This window comes from Falco peregrinus, chromosome 6 (assembly GCF_023634155.1).
Source record: "Falco peregrinus isolate bFalPer1 chromosome 6, bFalPer1.pri, whole genome shotgun sequence".
In the NCBI taxonomy this organism is placed as follows: Eukaryota; Metazoa; Chordata; class Aves; order Falconiformes; family Falconidae; genus Falco; species Falco peregrinus.
Genome location: NC_073726.1, coordinates 72,908,106 through 72,928,167, shown reverse-complemented (window position 1 = coordinate 72,928,167; position 20,062 = coordinate 72,908,106). Strand labels below are relative to the sequence as shown.

The 20,062-nt window shown below is 33.9% G+C and overlaps 1 protein-coding gene across 1 annotated transcript in view; it reads left to right on the top strand.

The window, feature by feature from the left end:
- Positions 1 to 20,062, top strand: part of PLCZ1 (phospholipase C zeta 1) — a 48,356-nt gene that overhangs the window by 9,879 nt on the left and 18,415 nt on the right. Inside the window, exons 4-9 of the mRNA XM_005230638.1 lie at positions 19 to 220; positions 1,736 to 1,880; positions 4,725 to 4,877; positions 13,452 to 13,679; positions 15,931 to 16,087; positions 17,669 to 17,785. Coding sequence (XP_005230695.1) covers positions 19 to 220; positions 1,736 to 1,880; positions 4,725 to 4,877; positions 13,452 to 13,679; positions 15,931 to 16,087; positions 17,669 to 17,785 — 1,002 coding nt within the window. The remainder of the gene's footprint in view (positions 1 to 18; positions 221 to 1,735; positions 1,881 to 4,724; positions 4,878 to 13,451; positions 13,680 to 15,930; positions 16,088 to 17,668; positions 17,786 to 20,062) is intronic.

Sequence of the window (20,062 nt, the reverse complement as noted above, 5' to 3'; positions counted from 1 at the left end):
GCTTTCTTTTTTGTTCAGTGAGGAAAAGAAGACAGATGTCATTTGAAGGTTTTATAAGGTACATGAGCTCAGAAGACTCTTCAATATTCAAAAATGAACACAGAACTGTCTACCAAGATATGAACCACGCATTATGTGACTATTTTATTTCATCTTCTCACAACACCTATTTGACATCTGACCAGCTAATAGGGTCCAGTGATCTATGGGGATATATCAGGTATTTAGATACTGTTTTTAAAACATTCTTTGGCTTTTTGTTGTTGTTGTTTTAAATGAATACTGTCACATATAATCCTACTTGGTAATAAGGAACAAAACCATCATAGATACAAGTAGAAAATGTGAGAGTGGTCTTTTAATTTGTGTGTATACTTTTCAATATATTACCCAAACCATCTGTTCATAGTCTGGAAACCATCCATTTTTTCACTTACATCTCAAAAAATCAGCCTCACAGCAAATGAAAACTATAGTATGCTGCACAGTATATGATTAAATCAGTTTTTAATTTCAACATGCCACGCAAGAATAAATAACTCCCTGAAATAAATGTAGAATTCCTGGGCAAATGCTAATATACAGGACTTAAGGGCACAGTACAGTGGAGTATGTCCAGGATATCTGTGACCAATGTATGTTGCAATGTGGTTAGTTTAGAAACAACAACAACATGGGCACTGTAGGAGCTAGGAAGGAGAACAAATGTTGAGTGTGCAATGTATGACTCAAAGAGGATAAGGAAACCAGGATGCTTTATTGCCAAGACACATTTAGAAGAAATGATGAGGGAAGGAGAAAATGGTTTATGTATTAAAGGCAATACAGAGAGGAACAGAAAGTATGAAAAATTTGGAAGACAGGTGTCCAGCATTCTTATTCCTTTGTACTACTTTAGTGAAGTGAAAGAAACACTAATTAATTTCTTTCTAACAGTATTTTAAATTATATGACATTAATACTATATTGCTTTAAGTAATTGCAAAGTGAGTATAAAACCCCCTCTCTTCCTCTTAAACTGCTATTTGTGTAGGGAAAATGTAAAATACTAAAATAAGCTAGAAGCATCTCTGTGAGATTGTTAGTATGTAAAGGGCACCATGTAAAAGGCAGATTGGTAATTAGTCTGTAAGAAATGTTTAAATTAATAACAAGCCAAATATTAGAAACCTAAGACCTTTAAGGGTGCCATTACCATATTAAAAATTAAACCAAAGTAAATTTAAGGTATCTGAGAAACTTTATCACTTCCTTTTAGAAATAAGGTAGAAGGAGATTATGTAAAGACAAGTACAATCTGATGTAAGTGTTATGCTGTTATTTTTAAGTGTAATGATTCTCAAACTTGCAGACAAATCTTGGAATAATAATAATAACAATGATAATATAAAAGGCTCTTTCAAACGTTTTGTCTTTTAAGCAACTGTTTTCCATCATTCCAATATTCTTTTGTTTAAATCTTTGACCCTACTGAATACTGAAAGTTATTCAGTTATTAGTCCTTAATTCCCTAATGAAGTTTATTACCTAAAATGTTTAAGATAAACAATAGAAAATATAGCTCTGTCTCATATCTGTATCATTCTACAGAATTTCTTTTCTTTGCAATGAAAAAGTAGGGGGTGTTGTAATTATTCAAAGTGCTTGTAATCAGAAATACAGTGACTTGTGTAAGAAAGTGTGTTATCTTTCTTTTGAGTATAAAATTGTTTCTCCTCTTTTTGTTCTTTTGAAGCGCTCTCTTAAAGGGATGTCGTTGCCTGGAAATTGACTGCTGGGATGGCTCAAACAATGAACCTGTTGTGTATCATGGTTACACTTTAACAAGCAAAATTCCATTTCGTTCTGTAATTCATGTGATAGACAAGTATGCATTTGTGGTACGTATCTATATGTTGGTTAAAATGTGGTGATGGCTTTAACAAAGCCCATGGACTTGGTTGTTGTCAGAGATTCACCAGGGTAAAAAAAAATCTGAACAGAGACAGTGCTTGTGGCAGTGGGCATTGTTGAAATAAATTATGGGAAATAGTGTTATCTGTTCTTAATATCTTTTAAAATTTTATTTAAGAAACGGTAAACATATTTTACTGATAATGATTATAAACCAAACTTGGTGCAAGGAATTCAGAAGACCTTACACAGCTTGTTAGGTGGAATTTGCACCTGAGGTTATTTAAGCAAGGACTGAATATAAAGTGATCAGCTACTTCAGAATTAGTCCAATGTTTTACCACTTCACATCTTTTGTATTTTTTTACTTCACTTATTCTTTTGTTGCTATCAGTCTGTCTTATATCCTATGGCTGAATTTATAAAACAGAGAAAAATGTTAGATAATAGCTGAGTTTGAGACTCAGTCTGTTTTCCATTTCCTCTCGTTTTGAATTCAAGGCCTGGTAAAGGTTACCATCTACCGCTGTCTTTTTGTTGAACGACTCATTAGGGCAATGTCCCTCCTGCCTATGTCTGGTAAAGCAGCAAAAGCTGGAGAGCTTGTGGCACTGTCTCAGTCTTTTGTGTAGGTTTCTGGCAAAACTTCTGCTCAAATGAAGTCCTGAACTATTAACATAACTGTCGTATTCAGGCCAGCATTATGTGTGTGAATATATACACCTGTGATCATACATTTATATGGATTTTTGTACATATATATTTATAGCATGCTCAGGCTTAAGCAGAGCTCTATTTTTTCTGTCCTGATTTCTATATAAAATTAATTAGCCGCTGATTTGAAAAGACAGTGAAAACAACAATATGGTTTTATATCACTGTTCTTCACAACCCGTTAGATACAACTCTCCTGGTTTTGCTAATATACAGCACATTGTATATAACTATAACACAAATGTAATTTAACAGGCTCAAGTTACAATAAGATGATAAAATCACAATAGGTAATGGTTTGTACCAGCTGTCTATCCAGGTTAAGGTGTGCTTCTACTGGTGGTCAATAGCAAACGCTCAGGGAAAATGTGTAAAAACAAGGTAAACATAAAATTATACTTCCCTTAGAAATTGACAGTTTAGGTCCTGCCCAAGTAAATATTTTATTCAGAGTATTTGTTTTATTAGCCACCACTATTACTGGCAGCTTCTGAGATTTATTTGTACAGTCTAAATGGGCATGTCTCATTTGAGCTATTCACTAATTTTTACTTGATTTCCTATGTTTCACCTGTCTGGCTTGAGTACTGTGATAAGTGAGGTGTAAAGAGTCCTCAGAAAAGGTTTTGATATTATAAAAAAATATGCATAGCTTGTTCATGTGAAGGCAATGAATTCTGACCAAATTTTAAGGACACTGTGAACTTGAAACATAGTAAATTATGTCATGAGTTAAATCAAAAGACACTTAATCCTGGTTTACTTTGTCAATTGTAATTTTAGAATCTGATTTTACCTTTTAAAAACAAACAAACAAAAAATCTCTTTTCTCATAACAAAACTGTGTAAACAATGGAGAAAATTTTGTACACAAACCAAACGCTCTACCCTATAAAGCAGAGAAATATTTTAAATCTCTGGCTACAGTGGCTACAATTTATATTTAGCTGAGTCAATTTTGCCTTGTTTATAATTGTTTTTTCATTGTCCTTTAAAATAAATTTAGCCACTAAAGGAGCTATCACTAGAATATCTCAGATGTAAATTTAAAGGTACATGATTATGTGAAACTTTCCAAGTTCTACCTATAGATACATGAAAATTGCAATAATTTTGTTTTCTATTTTTCTTTTTCCTTATTTTCCCTTATTGAAATTTTTTTTTCAGAAAACTTAATCATTATTTCAAAAACATTAATCTACCAAATGTAGTAATTCCCTGTTGGGATGACTTAGTCAACAGGATTAGAGAGCAGTAATGTTATAACCTTTAGGTGCAAAAGAAAGAGAAGATACTAGGTCTGAAGAAATGAGGATTTCTTTAAGTTTGAAAAACACCAAAATGGTCAACATTGATATCTTCAGAATATGGAATGTTTTAAGTCTCCTTTGAAATCAACCTAAATAATATTTTAAGCTTTAGTGTGTCTGGGAGGTTTTATTCTATCTTCCTTTTTTTGGCGTAATTCCTCTTCTTTCTTTGTAAGTTCATTTGTTGAGAACCACCGTCTCAGACACACAGTAGTCAAAGCATCGTTCTTTAGAAGCTCTGTGTATCAGCTGAGCCATTAACTGTGAGAAATTTTGCTTTTTGTTTCCGGGTTTTACTCTGCCTTGTGCAATTGAATCAGCCTGATCTCTGGCTCATTTAACACCTCTTTTCTCTCCACCTTCTTTACATCCAACATTAATCATTGTTACATGCCTCTGATAACTTCTTTTCTATGGATTATTGGACAAATACACTTCAATATATGCTTTCCAAATATCAGCACAGACATTACCTGGTTTCTCTAATAAAGTATTGTGTTCTTCTTAACTGATCTTCATTTGATTTGCCAAGGGTTTTTTCATCTCTGTATATGTCTAACCTTGTCTTAACCCCTTTTAACTTCCTGAGGATGTGTGTTTATTCTCCTTCAGTTGTGCTTTCTCTTTTCTATAAATATTGTGAACATTTTATTGTAGTACTAACCCGAAACAACCAACCTATATTCTGAAAGTTTTGAAAATAAACAAAAAATACAGATTACCAAGGGGGCTTTTGTAAGATATTTTTGGAAGTCAAGTGGTTCTCTTAATTTGTTGATAATAAAAGCCTTTAAATTGTATTTCCAGGCATCTGACTATCCAGTTATACTGTCTTTGGAGAACCACTGCAACCCTAAGCAACAGGAAGTAATGGCAGAATGTTTAGAAACTATTCTAGGTGACAAACTTCTTACATCAACAATTGGTGATACAGAAGTGACTCAACTACCTTCTCCTGAGGTAAAAACATTGCTTTTTATTCTGTGAAAGATAGGGGAAAAAAACTGGTTTGGGTTTTTTCTTTAATCTTTTGAAACTGAATTTATGAAACTGCTCGTCTGGTGTCTGAAATAAACTCCAGGTGGTAACAAAAAATAATTAACCAACACCAAAACACTCACATGAAAAGATAAAGAAAACAGAAAAAGCAAAAATGAATCATGTGGATTGATATGGAAGTTTTCATTTAAAGGAAAACTGCAGTACTGCAGTGAAGCACATATTTGTCAAAAGCTAACATACTAACATTTTTGCAAAGCTTTAGATCTCGCAGTTAAAATCAAACCAACATTCAGTGTTCTGGATGCTTTAAAAGTTTTATTTTATTTTATATACAAATACAGTTAAGTAAAGTTTGTGGGTTACAGTTTATTTTATATCAAAACATGCAGCTGTACTAATGTGTTTTGATATTTTGCACCATACTTACTAACACTGAATAATCTTGCATATCAAATTCCGAACAGCTGCACTGAAACTACTCTGATTTTTTTAAAAGTGAACTATTACTTAATATGGATTAAGTTATCGTAGTGTTCTTCATCTACAGTAGTCCTATGCTGGAGACATGGTAACCTAAAGACAGAAATGAGTATCTGCCTTTAAAAAGAGCAGATTTATATATAGGGAATAGCTTGCCAAAGACTGCAGAAGTAAATACTAGTAAATCTGAGCTTTGAATCTGAGAGCTATGCAAACACCTGATTAATTTGGGAAATTTCAAGTTATGGAAACATAGTGTTACATTGAACAGCTTCAAAGTTTCTGTTGACCTCCAAATTAAGCATTTTGAGGTTAAACTTGAACAATCTCCTCTCCTCTCCTTGTCTCCTCCCTTCCTTTTCTCTGAAGTGAAGCTTCCCATGTTTTAGTCTTAAAAGAGGAAAAAAAGTGTGATTTTTAAACAGTATGCTTTAACTAAAATTAAAAAATTTCACTTTAAACATGTTAGTATATGTTTTCTGCTATTTTTTTTAATGTTAGATTGAAAGAATTTTCTGAAATTTAAACATTATTTAAATGGAAACCTGCATCTATGTTTTTTTGTCAATAACAATGTTGATGAAACTATTTCATTGAGGTCTGTTACTGCAAAAACATTCTTTCTCAGTGTGTTTCTCCCTAAGGCAGTGTTTCTCAGCTGGTGGCTTGAGACCCCTGGGATATGAAGCCAGAAAAGGCAATTAGATGGGTGTTGAAATTTTTATTGCAAACAAAAATAAATAAATTCCCATTGTTCCAGTCTTTGCACATAATATTCTTTCAAGGACAAAAGATTTTTTTCTAGTCCCTTGTAACACAAATACATGCATACATACAAAATAGTTATTTAAGCTTGTCACTGTTATCAGTGATGTATCAGATATATTTTATACCTTTTTTTTTTCTTTAGAGTAACTGAAAAAGGAACAATGCAAACAAAAATGTGGGAGGAAACACTGTCATAAGGAAGGACAACACACAAAGAAATGTGTTTTTTCTAAAGGATTTGTTAGAGAAAAAACATTTTTGAAGTAGTGTGTCCAAAAAACATCCTAAAGTATTACCATACTTTTATAGATTGTAGCATTATATTTTTTATATCACGCTGCCCAATATCACTTTGCAACCTTGAAAAGTGTTGTGTAAATTAGAAAAAAAAAATAAACTGAGTTAAACATGAGAGTTTGATCCTGTGCAGCCTGCTCTAGGTGAACCTGCTTCAGCAGGGGGGTTGGACTAGGTGATCTCCAAAGGTCCCTTTCAAGCCCATCCATTCTGTTGTTTCATGATTCTGTTTGTTTTAAAACTTCTCAAAGAATAGCTACATTCAATCTAATAGGTGTGCAAAGATACTTTGTCCTCTGTAGCAAACACAAAATCAGTGTACTGCATCTGAACCATGGAGTCACTGAATCACATACTTACAAAGATTACTTTATGTGAGATATGTCCCTTAACAGATGATTACTGTGATATAGGGAATTCATTCTTGATATTGCCTAGGTTATAATTTTTGTAAGTCAGCTCTGAAGAATTTTTGTCTGAAAATGCATTGCTGGGTTCCATGCTTATTCCTCATTTAAATGTATGCTCTTCAGGTGAAATTCATTCTATTGAACTTTTAATCTTTTAAAATTATGTGAGTTGTATTTCACGTCTATGTAGGATGTAAGAGTTATCTAAATAATAACACTCTTCTCAGCTGATTTTCAAAAGTCTGAATTTAATACGTCATTATATTGAGACTGAACAAGGCTTAGGATCACCTTCATTTCTCTTTGTTGCTCTGATCAAGCACTAAGAAAAATCATAAGGATGGTATTTTGCAATGGAAATATGTAGTTATGATTGAATTTGCAAATAGAATGGTAAGCTTGACTTTTTTGGCTAGCATCTTTTTGAAGAACAACTTTTGGTCCATGTTCAAAAGCAGTTTTGTGGCATCACATCCTTAAAGTTTGGGACCTTCAAGGCTTGAGTAAATTGATTAATCATTTGAGAGAGCCAAATGCCGAACTTAGACTTAAGCAGTGTAAGAGATGTTACAGAACCATAAATGATGAATTTTAAATGCTGTTCATGAGAAGGATTCTCAGTCAGTGTAAAAAAAAAAGAAGTTTTCACTCATATCGTTTACTGTTCCACTTTTTTCAAGACAGCACTAGCAAGAATAGGGAAGAAGCTATTGCATCTGCTATGCTTCTATAGGAACCCAACTGGTAAAGCCATGCCAGGAAGAAAATTGTATCAGAAGTGTTAACACCATTAACAGAGTAAAGATGTTGCTCTTTAAATGTGACAGTCTTCTGATTTCTGGTACAAGTCTAATAAAATATAGTAAGTGTCAGCATGATTAAAGTTCATTGTAGTTGTTCAGATAGGAGATTGGTTCAACAAAATAATAAATGTTCATTAGCATGGCTCAAATACAGTACATACACTTGCTTAGAGGCTGATACAACCAATAGCCTGATAACTCATTTTGAAAAATATTAATATGAATAATGTACTCAAGTGAATTGGTACATGAGTATCTTTACTAGCAAAATTCTTATTAGATAACTTTATCTATCTATATTCATACACAACAAAAAAAGAAAGCTTTGAAATCAGTTTCCTCTCTTGAAACTTTCCTATGTAACTCATTTATATTTATATGTGAACCTGTACCTTTCATTGAGTATTGAAATAAAGGAAATGGAAAATATAGCAAAAAGCAACATTTTGAAAAAGAAATCGTTATAAACTATAATTTAGCCTACTAACAGGTCTGAAGTTTTCTTTGTAGAGTTCGGCATCTTCTGTGGTCAACATACATTCCCTTCACTTAGATTATCAGCTTTTTCCTTAGCATGTTTTAATGTATATTTTTAAATACGTTTTAAATGTTAATTTAAAATTATGATTTTGTCATTGGTGATTCTTTTTTTACTGTTACACTGTCTTATATTAAAGCAAAATAGGTGGTAAATTGCTTATATGCTAAAATATTTACTTATCTTGATTGTAAATTAATATGAATATCACACTGAAGTAGTTCAGTATGAAGGTGAATATACCTTAACATATCTTAATCTGAGCTCCACCCTCCTCCCTTCTGGCTGGATCTCAGCAAGGAAGATGGGAGGGATTGAAAGGGTAGAGTCTTTTATTCTTTATCGAAATTAACAGTAACCACGGAGACATTTTTTATAATGTGCTCTGTTAGAGAATATTCCAACCTAATAATATCCCTAGGGACACAGCACAGACCTCTTTACTGCCACATGTGCCTAGAAATGCAAGGAGCATAATTCTATACCTCAGGTCCTCTGTCTGCATCACAACAGGTTATTGATCATTTAGTTGTCAGCTTTTATGTTCATGACCTGTGCTATTGCTGCCTTTGGCAGGTTTTTTTCAAAATCTGCTTGTAAGATCCCTCAAAGACTTGACTTTGGACTTGCCAGTTTAGTCTTCCTTCCCTTTTTCTCTCAGACTTTTTTTGCAAGGACCTTCAATATCCAGCTTCTCCTGCCACATCAGACTGAAAGATTATGTTTCTTAGATGAGAAATCTTCCTCATCTGACAGCTACTGTTGTTATTCTTAATTTTGCTCTTCCTGTGAAGGGGCACATGCAGCTTATGCAAGGCTTCCTTTTAACACCCACTTCTCAATGTTCTTTAAGATATGAATCAAATAGTACCCTTGTCTGTAAAAGAAGTGAAATACCACACCATTTCTCCAAACACTACATAGAAATATTTACCAGTTACAGATTCTTATTTAGATCTTGAAGATTTGGAGATCTCCACGGAAATTATTTTCTCCTTCACTTGTCTGATCAATCTCCTACTTGCTTTTCTAGTAGGCTTTGAGCTACACCTTTGTCAGCTGAGATGATTCTGTGTGCCTGGAAGAAGGATTAAAATGTAGAGCAAACCCATTCTTAGGTGCGCCTTTGGACCACAGCTCATGAGTGATGTCTCCTACCGTTGTAAATCTAAGTGAAAATCACAGGGAGATCCAGAAAAGAAAGTTGGATGGTCACTGCTTTTTCTCAATACCTGCTTGCCTTGAAACAAAAACCCCAGAAAATTTCAGGAAAAGAGGTTTTGAAATTCTTTAGTCTCAGTCATAAGTTCTCCCTACAGCTGACTATACTAGTACTGTTAATTCCCTGGAATATTATTGTATTCTGTAGCAACAATCAATTCTTCCTCTACATATGAAGCAGCAGAAAGAGAAGGCTTTTGCACTGTTTCTTTCTTTCACACACCCTTTAGCCAATGAGAGAGACTGAGGCTACCCTTGAGCTTCATCAGTCTCTCCTACCATATCTATCCTCTTATCTCCTTCCCACACAGATATTTTGACGCCCAAAGCAACAGACCCAGTACAATCCTCTCCCTGCAGTCTTGGTCACTTGGTCACTATGATGCTTCTAAAGACACTTCATGAACTTCCTTTAATATTCAGTGCAATATCATGTCCTTTGAGTGAATTTCCATGTCAAATTGTATTTGACATCACTGACTGGTGCCAGATGTCTTTTTGATTGCACAGAGAAAGTCTGTGTGTGTTTTCATATTTCTATTATGTCTGGAGTCCTCAGGTAAAACAAGACAAGGCACTACCAGCTAAGGGTCCTGTTTTTCAGTGGGATCTAACTACTGCCAACAGCTGTAAAAGGTCAAGCTGTTTAGCTATTAGCAAATTGATCCTCTCTTTATCTTGGAAGTTTAATTCCTGAGTGGGTCTTTTTCTGGTAGATGAATCAGAAATAAAATCTTGCAAAATAGTTTTAAAGGACAGATTGTTAGAACACATACCCTTTTACCCAGAATTGTGTCAGGTTTTCACTTCATCCAGAAAATTAGTCTGCCAGTGTCACCCCTTCTAATTTCCTTCTTTGGGCATGTTTTGCTTTTATGTAGTTTTAGTAAAACAATATTTAGAAAGATTCTTTCATGTATTTTCACAACACAGAATTGGAATTTTTAGCATAGGGGGCTTCTCCCTAGATAACTGTATCATATGAGAACTTGTTATGAGATAGCTAAAACGTACTTCTGATGTAATTAATATCCATTTAACTAGAGCTCAGTGTTGATTTGAAATATCTCAATAACTGTGATTTATAAGGCTGCCACAATGACATCCATTCACACTTTTACTAAGCATGATTCTCTCCTTGAATCATTGAAGAATGCTGCTGGTGGGTTTTTTAACAGTTGTACTTAACAATAGTCTCTTGTTATTTCCATTCAAGATAAATTTTGTCAGTGCCTGAAAAGCTTCCTCCCTGTTAGACTTCATGGAAAGTGTGGCATCTTTACCCTGTATTAGTATTTAGGACAGTAATATAATTCCTGAAATAGAAAATTATGTAAAACTTTTAACTGATTTTAGCCTTGTTACTTAGCAAGATTTTCAGAATTTGATGTTTCTTTTACTAAGCACCTACAGCTTGTCAGGAGAGGAGAAGAGGGAAGAACATGCTAAATTTAAATAGGGGAAGCTATTCTTCTGTTTTTAATACTCATGACCCAAATCCAGGATTTGTTCACTACATTTCAAAGGACTGAATTTTGTCACTTTTTACATTAATTGCAGTGGTAAACAGGTGGATTTGCCTGATCCATTCCAAAGTGCTTGTGATTTTGTCTTGGAGTCTTGCATTACTTCAGCTGTTCTGATTTGCATTGTACATCACATTAACCAGAATATACATTTAGCACAAGACCAAAGTTTTTTCATTTAATTATTTAAATATTTGTTTCAATTGATCTTGGAGGCTTTTGCTTATCCCGGCTTTGAAGTCCCATTATGCTCTAGGGAAGATCTATTATGCTTTACGTATTTAAATGTTTTAGTATGTTTACTGCTTTTATATGAGTACATAGTAAATATGTATTTTAAAAATATTTTGTATTTTATATTTAAACTAGAAAAGAGAAGTTATAGTGAATGTTTAGACTTTCAGATCATTATCTGCTTAAAGGATTCAGACATTTTTACAAAAAGATGCCACATGTTTAGCACTGCTTGTTACCAATTAAAGAACTTGAATTTCACATACTCACTGATTTTGTAACCATACATTTGTTATATATATATTTTTAAAGATCTGTTTGAAGCTCAGACTTAAAATCCACATACTATGGATTTTAAATCCATATACTAATGGATTTTATCCATATACACAGCATAAAAAGAGACATGTACTATGGTTTTTTTTCAGTTCATGGTTCATTTTCAGTGACTTGGGTTAACTATTGCTGGAATATGCTTCTAGCAAAAAAATAGCAAAATATATTCTTGCTAGAGTATTTTTTGTAACTACTTTTGAAAAGAAAGCTGTGCTTTTAAAATGTCATTAATAACAGAAAAAATAGTTTGTCCTACCTCAGGGTATTTATATCTTTGTTAACAGTTCATAAACAGAATTTTAGTAACTGATTTAAAACATCGTGGCCCATTTTTACATGATGCCACAACATATGATCTTTTTTTTACTTAAAGCAATTTTACATATAGGAGGCAGTAATATATCCATAGAAAGGTTTTCCTTCCCTTCTATACCAGATTTTTTTTATTTTTTTAAACATTTATTTTATAGAATTAAATCTTGCCTATGAATAACAAAATACAAGACCAAAAGTGGCTAGAATTGCTTTTAGATATTGGGAAATATAAAGATGCAGAAGAAAATTCAGAGGTCTTTAAAAATATAAGTAGCATTACTCATATAAAGCTCTTCTAAAAATATCACAGAAAAAAAATGAGTGCCTCAATAAGAAATGAAGGAAATGTTAAAGGGCATCCTTATTCTGAATCACCACTGCACAGACACTAATCAAATCTTACACTAGCATGGCATTGATAGATATTAAGCATAAAATATCTTATTCCACTGACATACTGACAAACTACTAATACAAGATCTGAAGCGATAAGGGGATTATCAGCAATGGAGATTGCAATGTAAATAAATGGAGTGTCTTATTTCTTTGCCTACAGCTGCGGTTTCTGTTATAAAGTTTGGTTTGATATATATATGTTTCTATCATCCACACTTTTCATATTTACTTAATGGATACCTTAAAATACAATATTTCAGTTCTGTTTTATTTAATGTGTATGTATTTGTTCCTTGTTTCTGTAAACTTCCCAGCAGTATAGCCTTCCTTTAAACTAGTGCATATGAAATTTAAGGAATATTTTTGTAGATCACTTTATCCAGGAACCTAACTCCTGTTACTCACTGGCATTTGCTGTATATAGAAGTAGAGATGAATGACTGTTACATAACAGGTGTTGTACTGTGAATATTATTTCATAAATCTAAGGAAATTTATACTCATAGGATTCAGTTGCATACATGAAAACCATATTATTAGAAATTATAAAATTTAATGATTTTTTCTCCCTACATTCTGTATTATGTAAGTTGAAACATGTCCCTTTAAAAATAAAGAAACTGCTTAGGGAACAAATTACCAAACTCTTAGTTTTCCTGACCAGGTAAGATCGGCATGAGGATCCACTGTACAGTGACATAACAACAAAAGTCGGTACACTAGACAGATGTGCACAAATGCATTAATCAAATAGGGGAACAAATTTCCAGCAGCTGTAATAATGGCTAAAAAAAAAAATAAAATTAATATCAGATACATGTGTATAAGTCTCTATATAAAAATGAATTCATGCACAGCAAAAAACCCATACATCCTTTGTCTTAACTGGCCATCAGCTCTAACACGTAATTAACTTCCTACCTTAATCTTGCTCGCAGTTTCAGCACCTGTGTATCTGTGTGGTGGAGAGCCTTTTTTCGTATCATGGGATTAGATACCTGTATTTTTTTGTGTACTTTGGTCCCCAGAGTCTGTTTGTTTAATTTGCTTTGACTTCTGCCTCACCAATATCTATCTTCATTATGCTACCTCACTTCATTGCAGTTAATAAACAGCTTTGAATGTGGGTTAAACACTACTTAGATAGGAAAACCTAGGAACAATCCATACATAATTCTAATTACTACTGTTTAACCTCTTTTCTACAGGAATTAAAATTCAAAATTCTGATAAAAAATAAAAAAGTTGGAACAATTGAGGAAGGTATAATCAGGAGAAATCTTGACAGTCATGGTGAGACAGGGGAAATTTCCGAATTTGAAAATACGTTCAATGAAGATGAGACCGATGAAAAATACCCTCTTTACCCACAGAGTGATTCCTTAAAAAGAAAAAGTGGACGTAGACATTCATCCCCACCTCGAAAAAAGGCAAAGGTAACTTTTGTCTCAGTTGAACTTAGAAAACACATAGATGTATGCCAGCTTTTTTTTTAAAAAAAATAAGGATTATCTTTAAATAGAGACTAAATTTAAAAGGTAGGCTTTAAAATTGCTTAGAGCGATGTTTTTTTGCAATAGTATGTTTTAGCTCAAAGTTTCAGAGTTTTCCTGATTCTTACAAGACACTCCAAACTGGAACATATTTTAGTATCAAACAAAAAACAACCCTTCCCTATGCTCCCATCCTAAACATCATGTGCATTTTTCACTTTCAAGTCTTGTACTTGTCCCAGGTGCTCAATACCACAATATATCGAATAACAAAGTTGCCCAACAGCTTTGTTGGTCTCAAGCTCTCCTGGAGTTATGCATGGAGAACACTCATAGCGGTTCCTGATGATGGAGGACAGAGCTAACAATCTCTTCCTGCAGTTCACCAGTCTATTTTGGAGATTTTAAAGAGTTCCTGTTCCTCTATTTTCTTCGATTCTGGATTTATGCATGAAATTAGGTGTAGAGTTCTTGTCGTGCTAAAACAGCTTTAAATACTTACAATGGGAAAGACATTTTTATATTTGTCGTGTAAAGACTTAACATTAAATACTATTTCTGAAATAGAATGTAAAAACTGGATGTAATCTTTTCGGTAGTCAAATTGAACTTATTTTTTTGATCAAGTAATAATTATCTGCCATGGAAATCTATTGCTCCATCAGGGTTCAAGCTGCTTTGTTCAAGTTTTTTAAGTAGGCAGGAAGCACCCCACTATCCAGTAATTTTCCACATATCATGCTGTATTTATCTAAATGTGGGTAAACCGGTAATGCTCCTTAGGGTTCAGTGTTTTTGCTGAGAGTCTCTTCCTCTGTGTCTCTTTTCACTAAGTGATTTTAAGGTCAAGATCTTTGCTTCTTTCTCTTTCTATCTGATATAGAAAGATAGTAAAAAAAAATCTGAAGAAGTATGGATTCCTTTTTGAACAAGAGAGGCCAAATTTCCAGATAACAGGGTCACATATATTTGTAACATCACATTACAGACCAGAACATATACCACATACAACTTTTTCACAGGCAGAAAAGAAAATGGTTTCTGGGCTCTCACTTTATTGGAGTGGGACTATTTATTCTGAGTTTCCACTCTATTGCTCTGTTGAAGGGTGGGAGAGCATTTGAATCCACACTCAACATACTGTAGTGATGTTGTTGCCTTTGGTTGCATCGCTGCCTTCCACATCCACAGACTTGCATTACTCAGGAGTTCTGTGACAGTAGACTCCTATTGTTCCTCATGGGATGTAGCCCCAGAATAATTAATGCACTTGAACTTTGCATAGCTTAAGAACTATGAGCAGGCAATCCCTATTATTTTGTCAGATGAGAATTTGCTGTCAAAATTTTTAAAGGAGTGTAAACATTATTAGCACCATCAGCTCTTTGCTGGCTACTACCACTGATTAGTTTACAAGTTCATGCTAAGTAAAATAAAGAAGTTACATAGTACCTGAGTTTAAGAAATTAAACCCTGCTAAAATTTCAGTTGCTTCAGTGTACAGCAGCCCTTGCTTTCGCTTCCTTTGGTAATGGAACAAGTCTGAACAAACACTTTGGCCAAAGAACTTTCCATCTTAAATAAGAATGGAGTTTTCCTAACTTCAGAGCAATGCTTGGAAGGATATACCTGTGATTGCTTTACTTGGCACAGTGAAATATTCTCCTTTTATTCTACTTTGTGTTGTTCAGTGTGTATAGATTCTTCTGCTGTTTTTTCTTCTTTTCTTTTTTTTTTTCTTCCCTCCTCCCCCCCCCCCCCCCCCCCCCCAGTACTATCAGTATACCTTTTCTGGTACTTTATGTATTTAGGAATATAAAGCTGGACAAGTATTTTAAAGGAGTAATGTTAAGAGCCATGAAAAATTATGTTAATTTACATACTGGTCTCAGAAGCAGGGAATTGATAAAGCTGTCCAGCAGAATACTGTGCTAGGAAGCATTGGAAACATCTCTCCATTCACCCTATAATTGCTATGATAAACATAGAGACAATAACCTTAATTGTCTCTGATTGGATCAATTTTCACTATCAAAAGTCATATCTTCTGCTCAAATATTCATTAATTGTGGCACATTTTCCCGTGGTTTATGCATCTAAAATGATAGTTTCTTCTGAATTTCTAATAATAATAATGAAATATTTGCAATTGTGATGTTTTTATTCTTCCATTATTTTATATCATGATTATTAGATGAGAGAGACAAATGTTGCCCTTCCGTTGTCAGACCTTGTGATTTATACCAAATCTGAGAAGTTTGTGAGCTTTGAGCATTCCCTTGCTAATCAGAATTGCTATGAAAATAATTCAATTGGAGAACTTCGAGCACAAAAATTGGTAAAATATTCAGGTAATTTCTTTTGATTCAATCAGATAAAATAACAATGTTGCTTGAGTTCACCTCTTAGGCATATGAAACACATATTGTCCAATTCTATTCGGTTGTTTTGATGACATTTAGAAATATCTTAGCATTTGCACTGCATTTTATATTTCAGTTGGTTTTGTGAACAAATTGAAATACAGCTTTGTTTTAATTTCATGTAGTTTTATAAGAACAAATATTAACATAGTATACAAAATATATAAACACTTTTTGATTCATTGTTTTCTGCATCAAATAATTTAGAAGTTACAGTCAATACTTGAAAATATGTGGAATAGATGTCACCCACCCTCATGTATGGTCTGTATTCCTCACTGGACATGCAGTACCCCTGGCTTTGATGGTAACTGCAGATAGGAGAATTTGCATTGATGGAATGAATAAAACCCTTAGGGGGAAGTTTGCTTCATTGGACTAGATCTTTCATACCAGCCAAGTTGGATTATTCAAAACTCATTCTGTTTTGGAGCATCTCCATTTGGTGCTGCCAATACAGTGAAGCCTCTGCTTTTTTAACTCCAGCTGTCTGCCAACAGCCTTAAGATAGTGTTGAGAGCAGAGATCACTGACCACAGGTATGAAGTCTGCCACAGGGCCATTCATTCAGGTCCAGCCCAGCTGCCATCCATTTGTGGAGATGGTTCAATAGTTCATTAGTGAATGGTGCTGAACAGAATCAAAACAAATAGGCTTTTGCCAGCTATCCATAGTCAGAGTCCTCTCTGGTCCTCTAGCAATCTAGTGAACATAAAAGTCGTTTTATTGGGGTGGGGGAGGGAAGGGTGACAGGAGGGTGGAAAGGATCAGAGTGATGGTCGTGGAAATGTAAAGCTTTCTGTTTAGTTACTAAACAGGAGTAGTGTAGGTAGAAATAATCTGAAGTTTTCTATATCTTTAGTTTATGTCTTTGTGGGAGGGAACACTGCTAGGAGGAAGAAAATCAGCTCAAATAATTAACATCTTCTGAAGATTATAAAGGAATCAATTAAGTGTCTTTTAAAAATGTGCTCTTCACTGGTTTTGAGCTTTGTCAGTTATTTTTATTTAAACCTCAAAAAAGCATTTTTCCTACTAAACTATTAAAGAATGAGTGGTCTCTTTGATCAATTTCCTGGTTTGTGTCTTTTAATTTTCCATAAGAACACAGTGGGCTTTATTATAAAAATCATATTTACCTTAACAAAGAGGTGAAGAAAGAGAATATTTCCGTGAAGGAATGATTCTTGGTTATTGACCTTCAACAAAAATCTGCACTATACGCAGAAGTCAGATTCAAATATACACAAAATATTAAAGTTTTAAAATAGGATTTTAGCATTTTCATGGGTGCCCCATATACTAACATTATTATGCATTAAAATGTCATAAAATAGAAATACATTTCATGATATAATAATTCTGTAAAAATAAATAAATATTCCTGGGTCAATATAGTATATTATTAATTACTATTAATATTATTAATATTATTACTATTATTATTCAAATAGGTTCTTTATATTAACAAGGTTTTTCTTACCAAGATCTTATCATTTTATTTTTCAGCTAAAGAGTTTGTTGGACATACTTCAAGATTCATTACAAGAATCTACCCCAAAGGAACAAGAACTAACTCTTCAAATTATAATCCTCAAGAGTTCTGGAATGTGGGGTGTCAAATGGGTATGTACATTTGCAGAGACTGTTGCATTCCAGGCTTTGCAGAGACTACATAGATGCAAGAGTTTTTCCTTCCTATAGTATTTTTTTGCTGTTATATAAGTTACATATTTTCCCTCAGTGGTATCACTTTCATTTTGTGTTATCTAAACTTCTCTGAGAGTCTACATATGCTAGTAATGTTTCATCCTGGAATCCAGGAATACTAGTATATAATAACTAAGAGGAATATTATTTTCATCTACTTACTTTTGTAATTGATTAATATTAGGCCCTAACTAATTATAAATTTTGGGTTTTGTTAAATACTTGTATCTTTAAGCTACCATCATTTTTTTCCATTGGATAATAAGAAAAACACTAGCTGGAACAACACAACATTTTAAAGCTTTGAACCTTATTTTGGGTTGCTCCTAGCCATAAGACTTAACAAAGCATGATTTTATCTCATGAAACAGTGTAACAAAAGCACATACATAAACAACTTTCAACAGCCACAACAGAATTTTCTTTTTCTTTATATATTATCTCTTTTTTTATTAATAATTAAAGATATTTATCTGTGTGTATCTGTAAGGAAAGTCTAAATGATAATTTATATTTTACTGCCTGTCTTGGCTGAAATTATCATGTTAACTATGTTATCTTAGGTTCTGAGGTAAAAGTAAGCGTGCTATGCATTAAGCAGTGTACTGCTCAAAAAATAAAACAACCCACCCAAAACCCCCCAAACCCAAACCCCTTGCAATATACCTTTCAAGAATATGAAAAGAGATTACATTCTTTTGCATGCTGTAATTAAATTTCATATTCTCAGTGTACATTTGTTAGCTGTGGCTAAGGTAGAAATAGAGCACATTTATAAGAGAAAATGGGAATGGGAGCTTCTTATTCTTTTTTTATTCTTTGTATCCTTTTTTCATTTTTTTATTTTTTATTTTTAAATCTTTTTCAACTGACATCTAGCACTATAGCTACTTTGTAGTAAGCAAGGGAATAGAAGCAGCTGCCTTTTTAGCTAGAGGTGGGAGCTGTTAGAATGCAATTGCATTTGATTTTTCCTAAGCTTGCCTTGTGGCACTGAATTAGAAGAGGCAATGGAAAAATATAGATATGTGTGATTTAGGAATTTTTACACTGCAATGGAAGCCTAATATGAAGGCTCCGTAGGTTTTCAATGGTTTTGTGTGACTTGGAATATCACAGATGCGGGAGATGTGGACACAACAATTAGTATTTTTGCCCAAAATTCCCAGATTATATCTTTGCTACTGCAAAGAAGCACTTGAGTGCTCTTGGTCAGCAGAATACCGAGGTACAGCTAGGAGCTGCTGGGAGTTTCAAGTGACTGCACAGAGGCAACATTATGTTTAACATCTTAATTTCCAGTACAAAGCATATTAGTTCCCTGAGCAATGAAATAACAATAACTTCTGTTTCCCTTAATTTCAAGTTAGGTTTTAATTTGAAATCCTTAAAAATAAGCATGGCTTCTGTACTCAGCAGGCTTTAAAAAACCTCTCACCTGTTAGCACTTTCCCCTTTTTAACGGCTTTAGAGGCAGTCTTGTCTTCATCCTTTTGCTCTTTGGTTTAAAAGATTCTTAGTTACAGAATATTTTTCTACATCAGTCTGCTACACCTTCTTCAGCCTTAGGTAAAGTAGAGAGCAATACTTTTTTGCATCTACATATATATTCTGCATTTATTTCTGATTCTATACCAAGGCCACTTGAGGGAGACTGTGGGTTGAGCAGGGCAGTTTGCTGAAGGGTGCAAGTTTTGAGAGGTAAAGGTAGGGCCTCACCTTGTTGTATTCCAAAACGCACATACAAAGATGGGCACGGATTTCATTTTGCCTGTAGGGCTCCTGGAGGTTATGTGCACCCTTGCTCCAGGCTTCCTTTTTCACTTGTTTCCTTTGCCAGCTCCCAAAGTACTTCTGTTTCAAGTTACCTTCTCAGATATTTTTTTTAAACAGTGTGCTATTTCCAATCAACCATCCACATACATATTTTCTATTGTTTAACCCTCTAATGTACCCCCAGCTACTCTCCAAGTTACAGAACTTGGAAGGAGCATCATGTCTCAGCTTTCACTGAGAGATTGCTGTTCCTACCCCTGTGGCCCTGACCACAATGGGTGGAGGATGTCCCCAGCCTAAATTTCTTACCATTTGCTGCCCCCACCCTGAGCTATGCCATGCTGTCAATGCCACATGTTGAGGTAATGTGGGAAACAAGGACTAGGGAGATTGTGTGAATTTGGCCACTCATTGCTG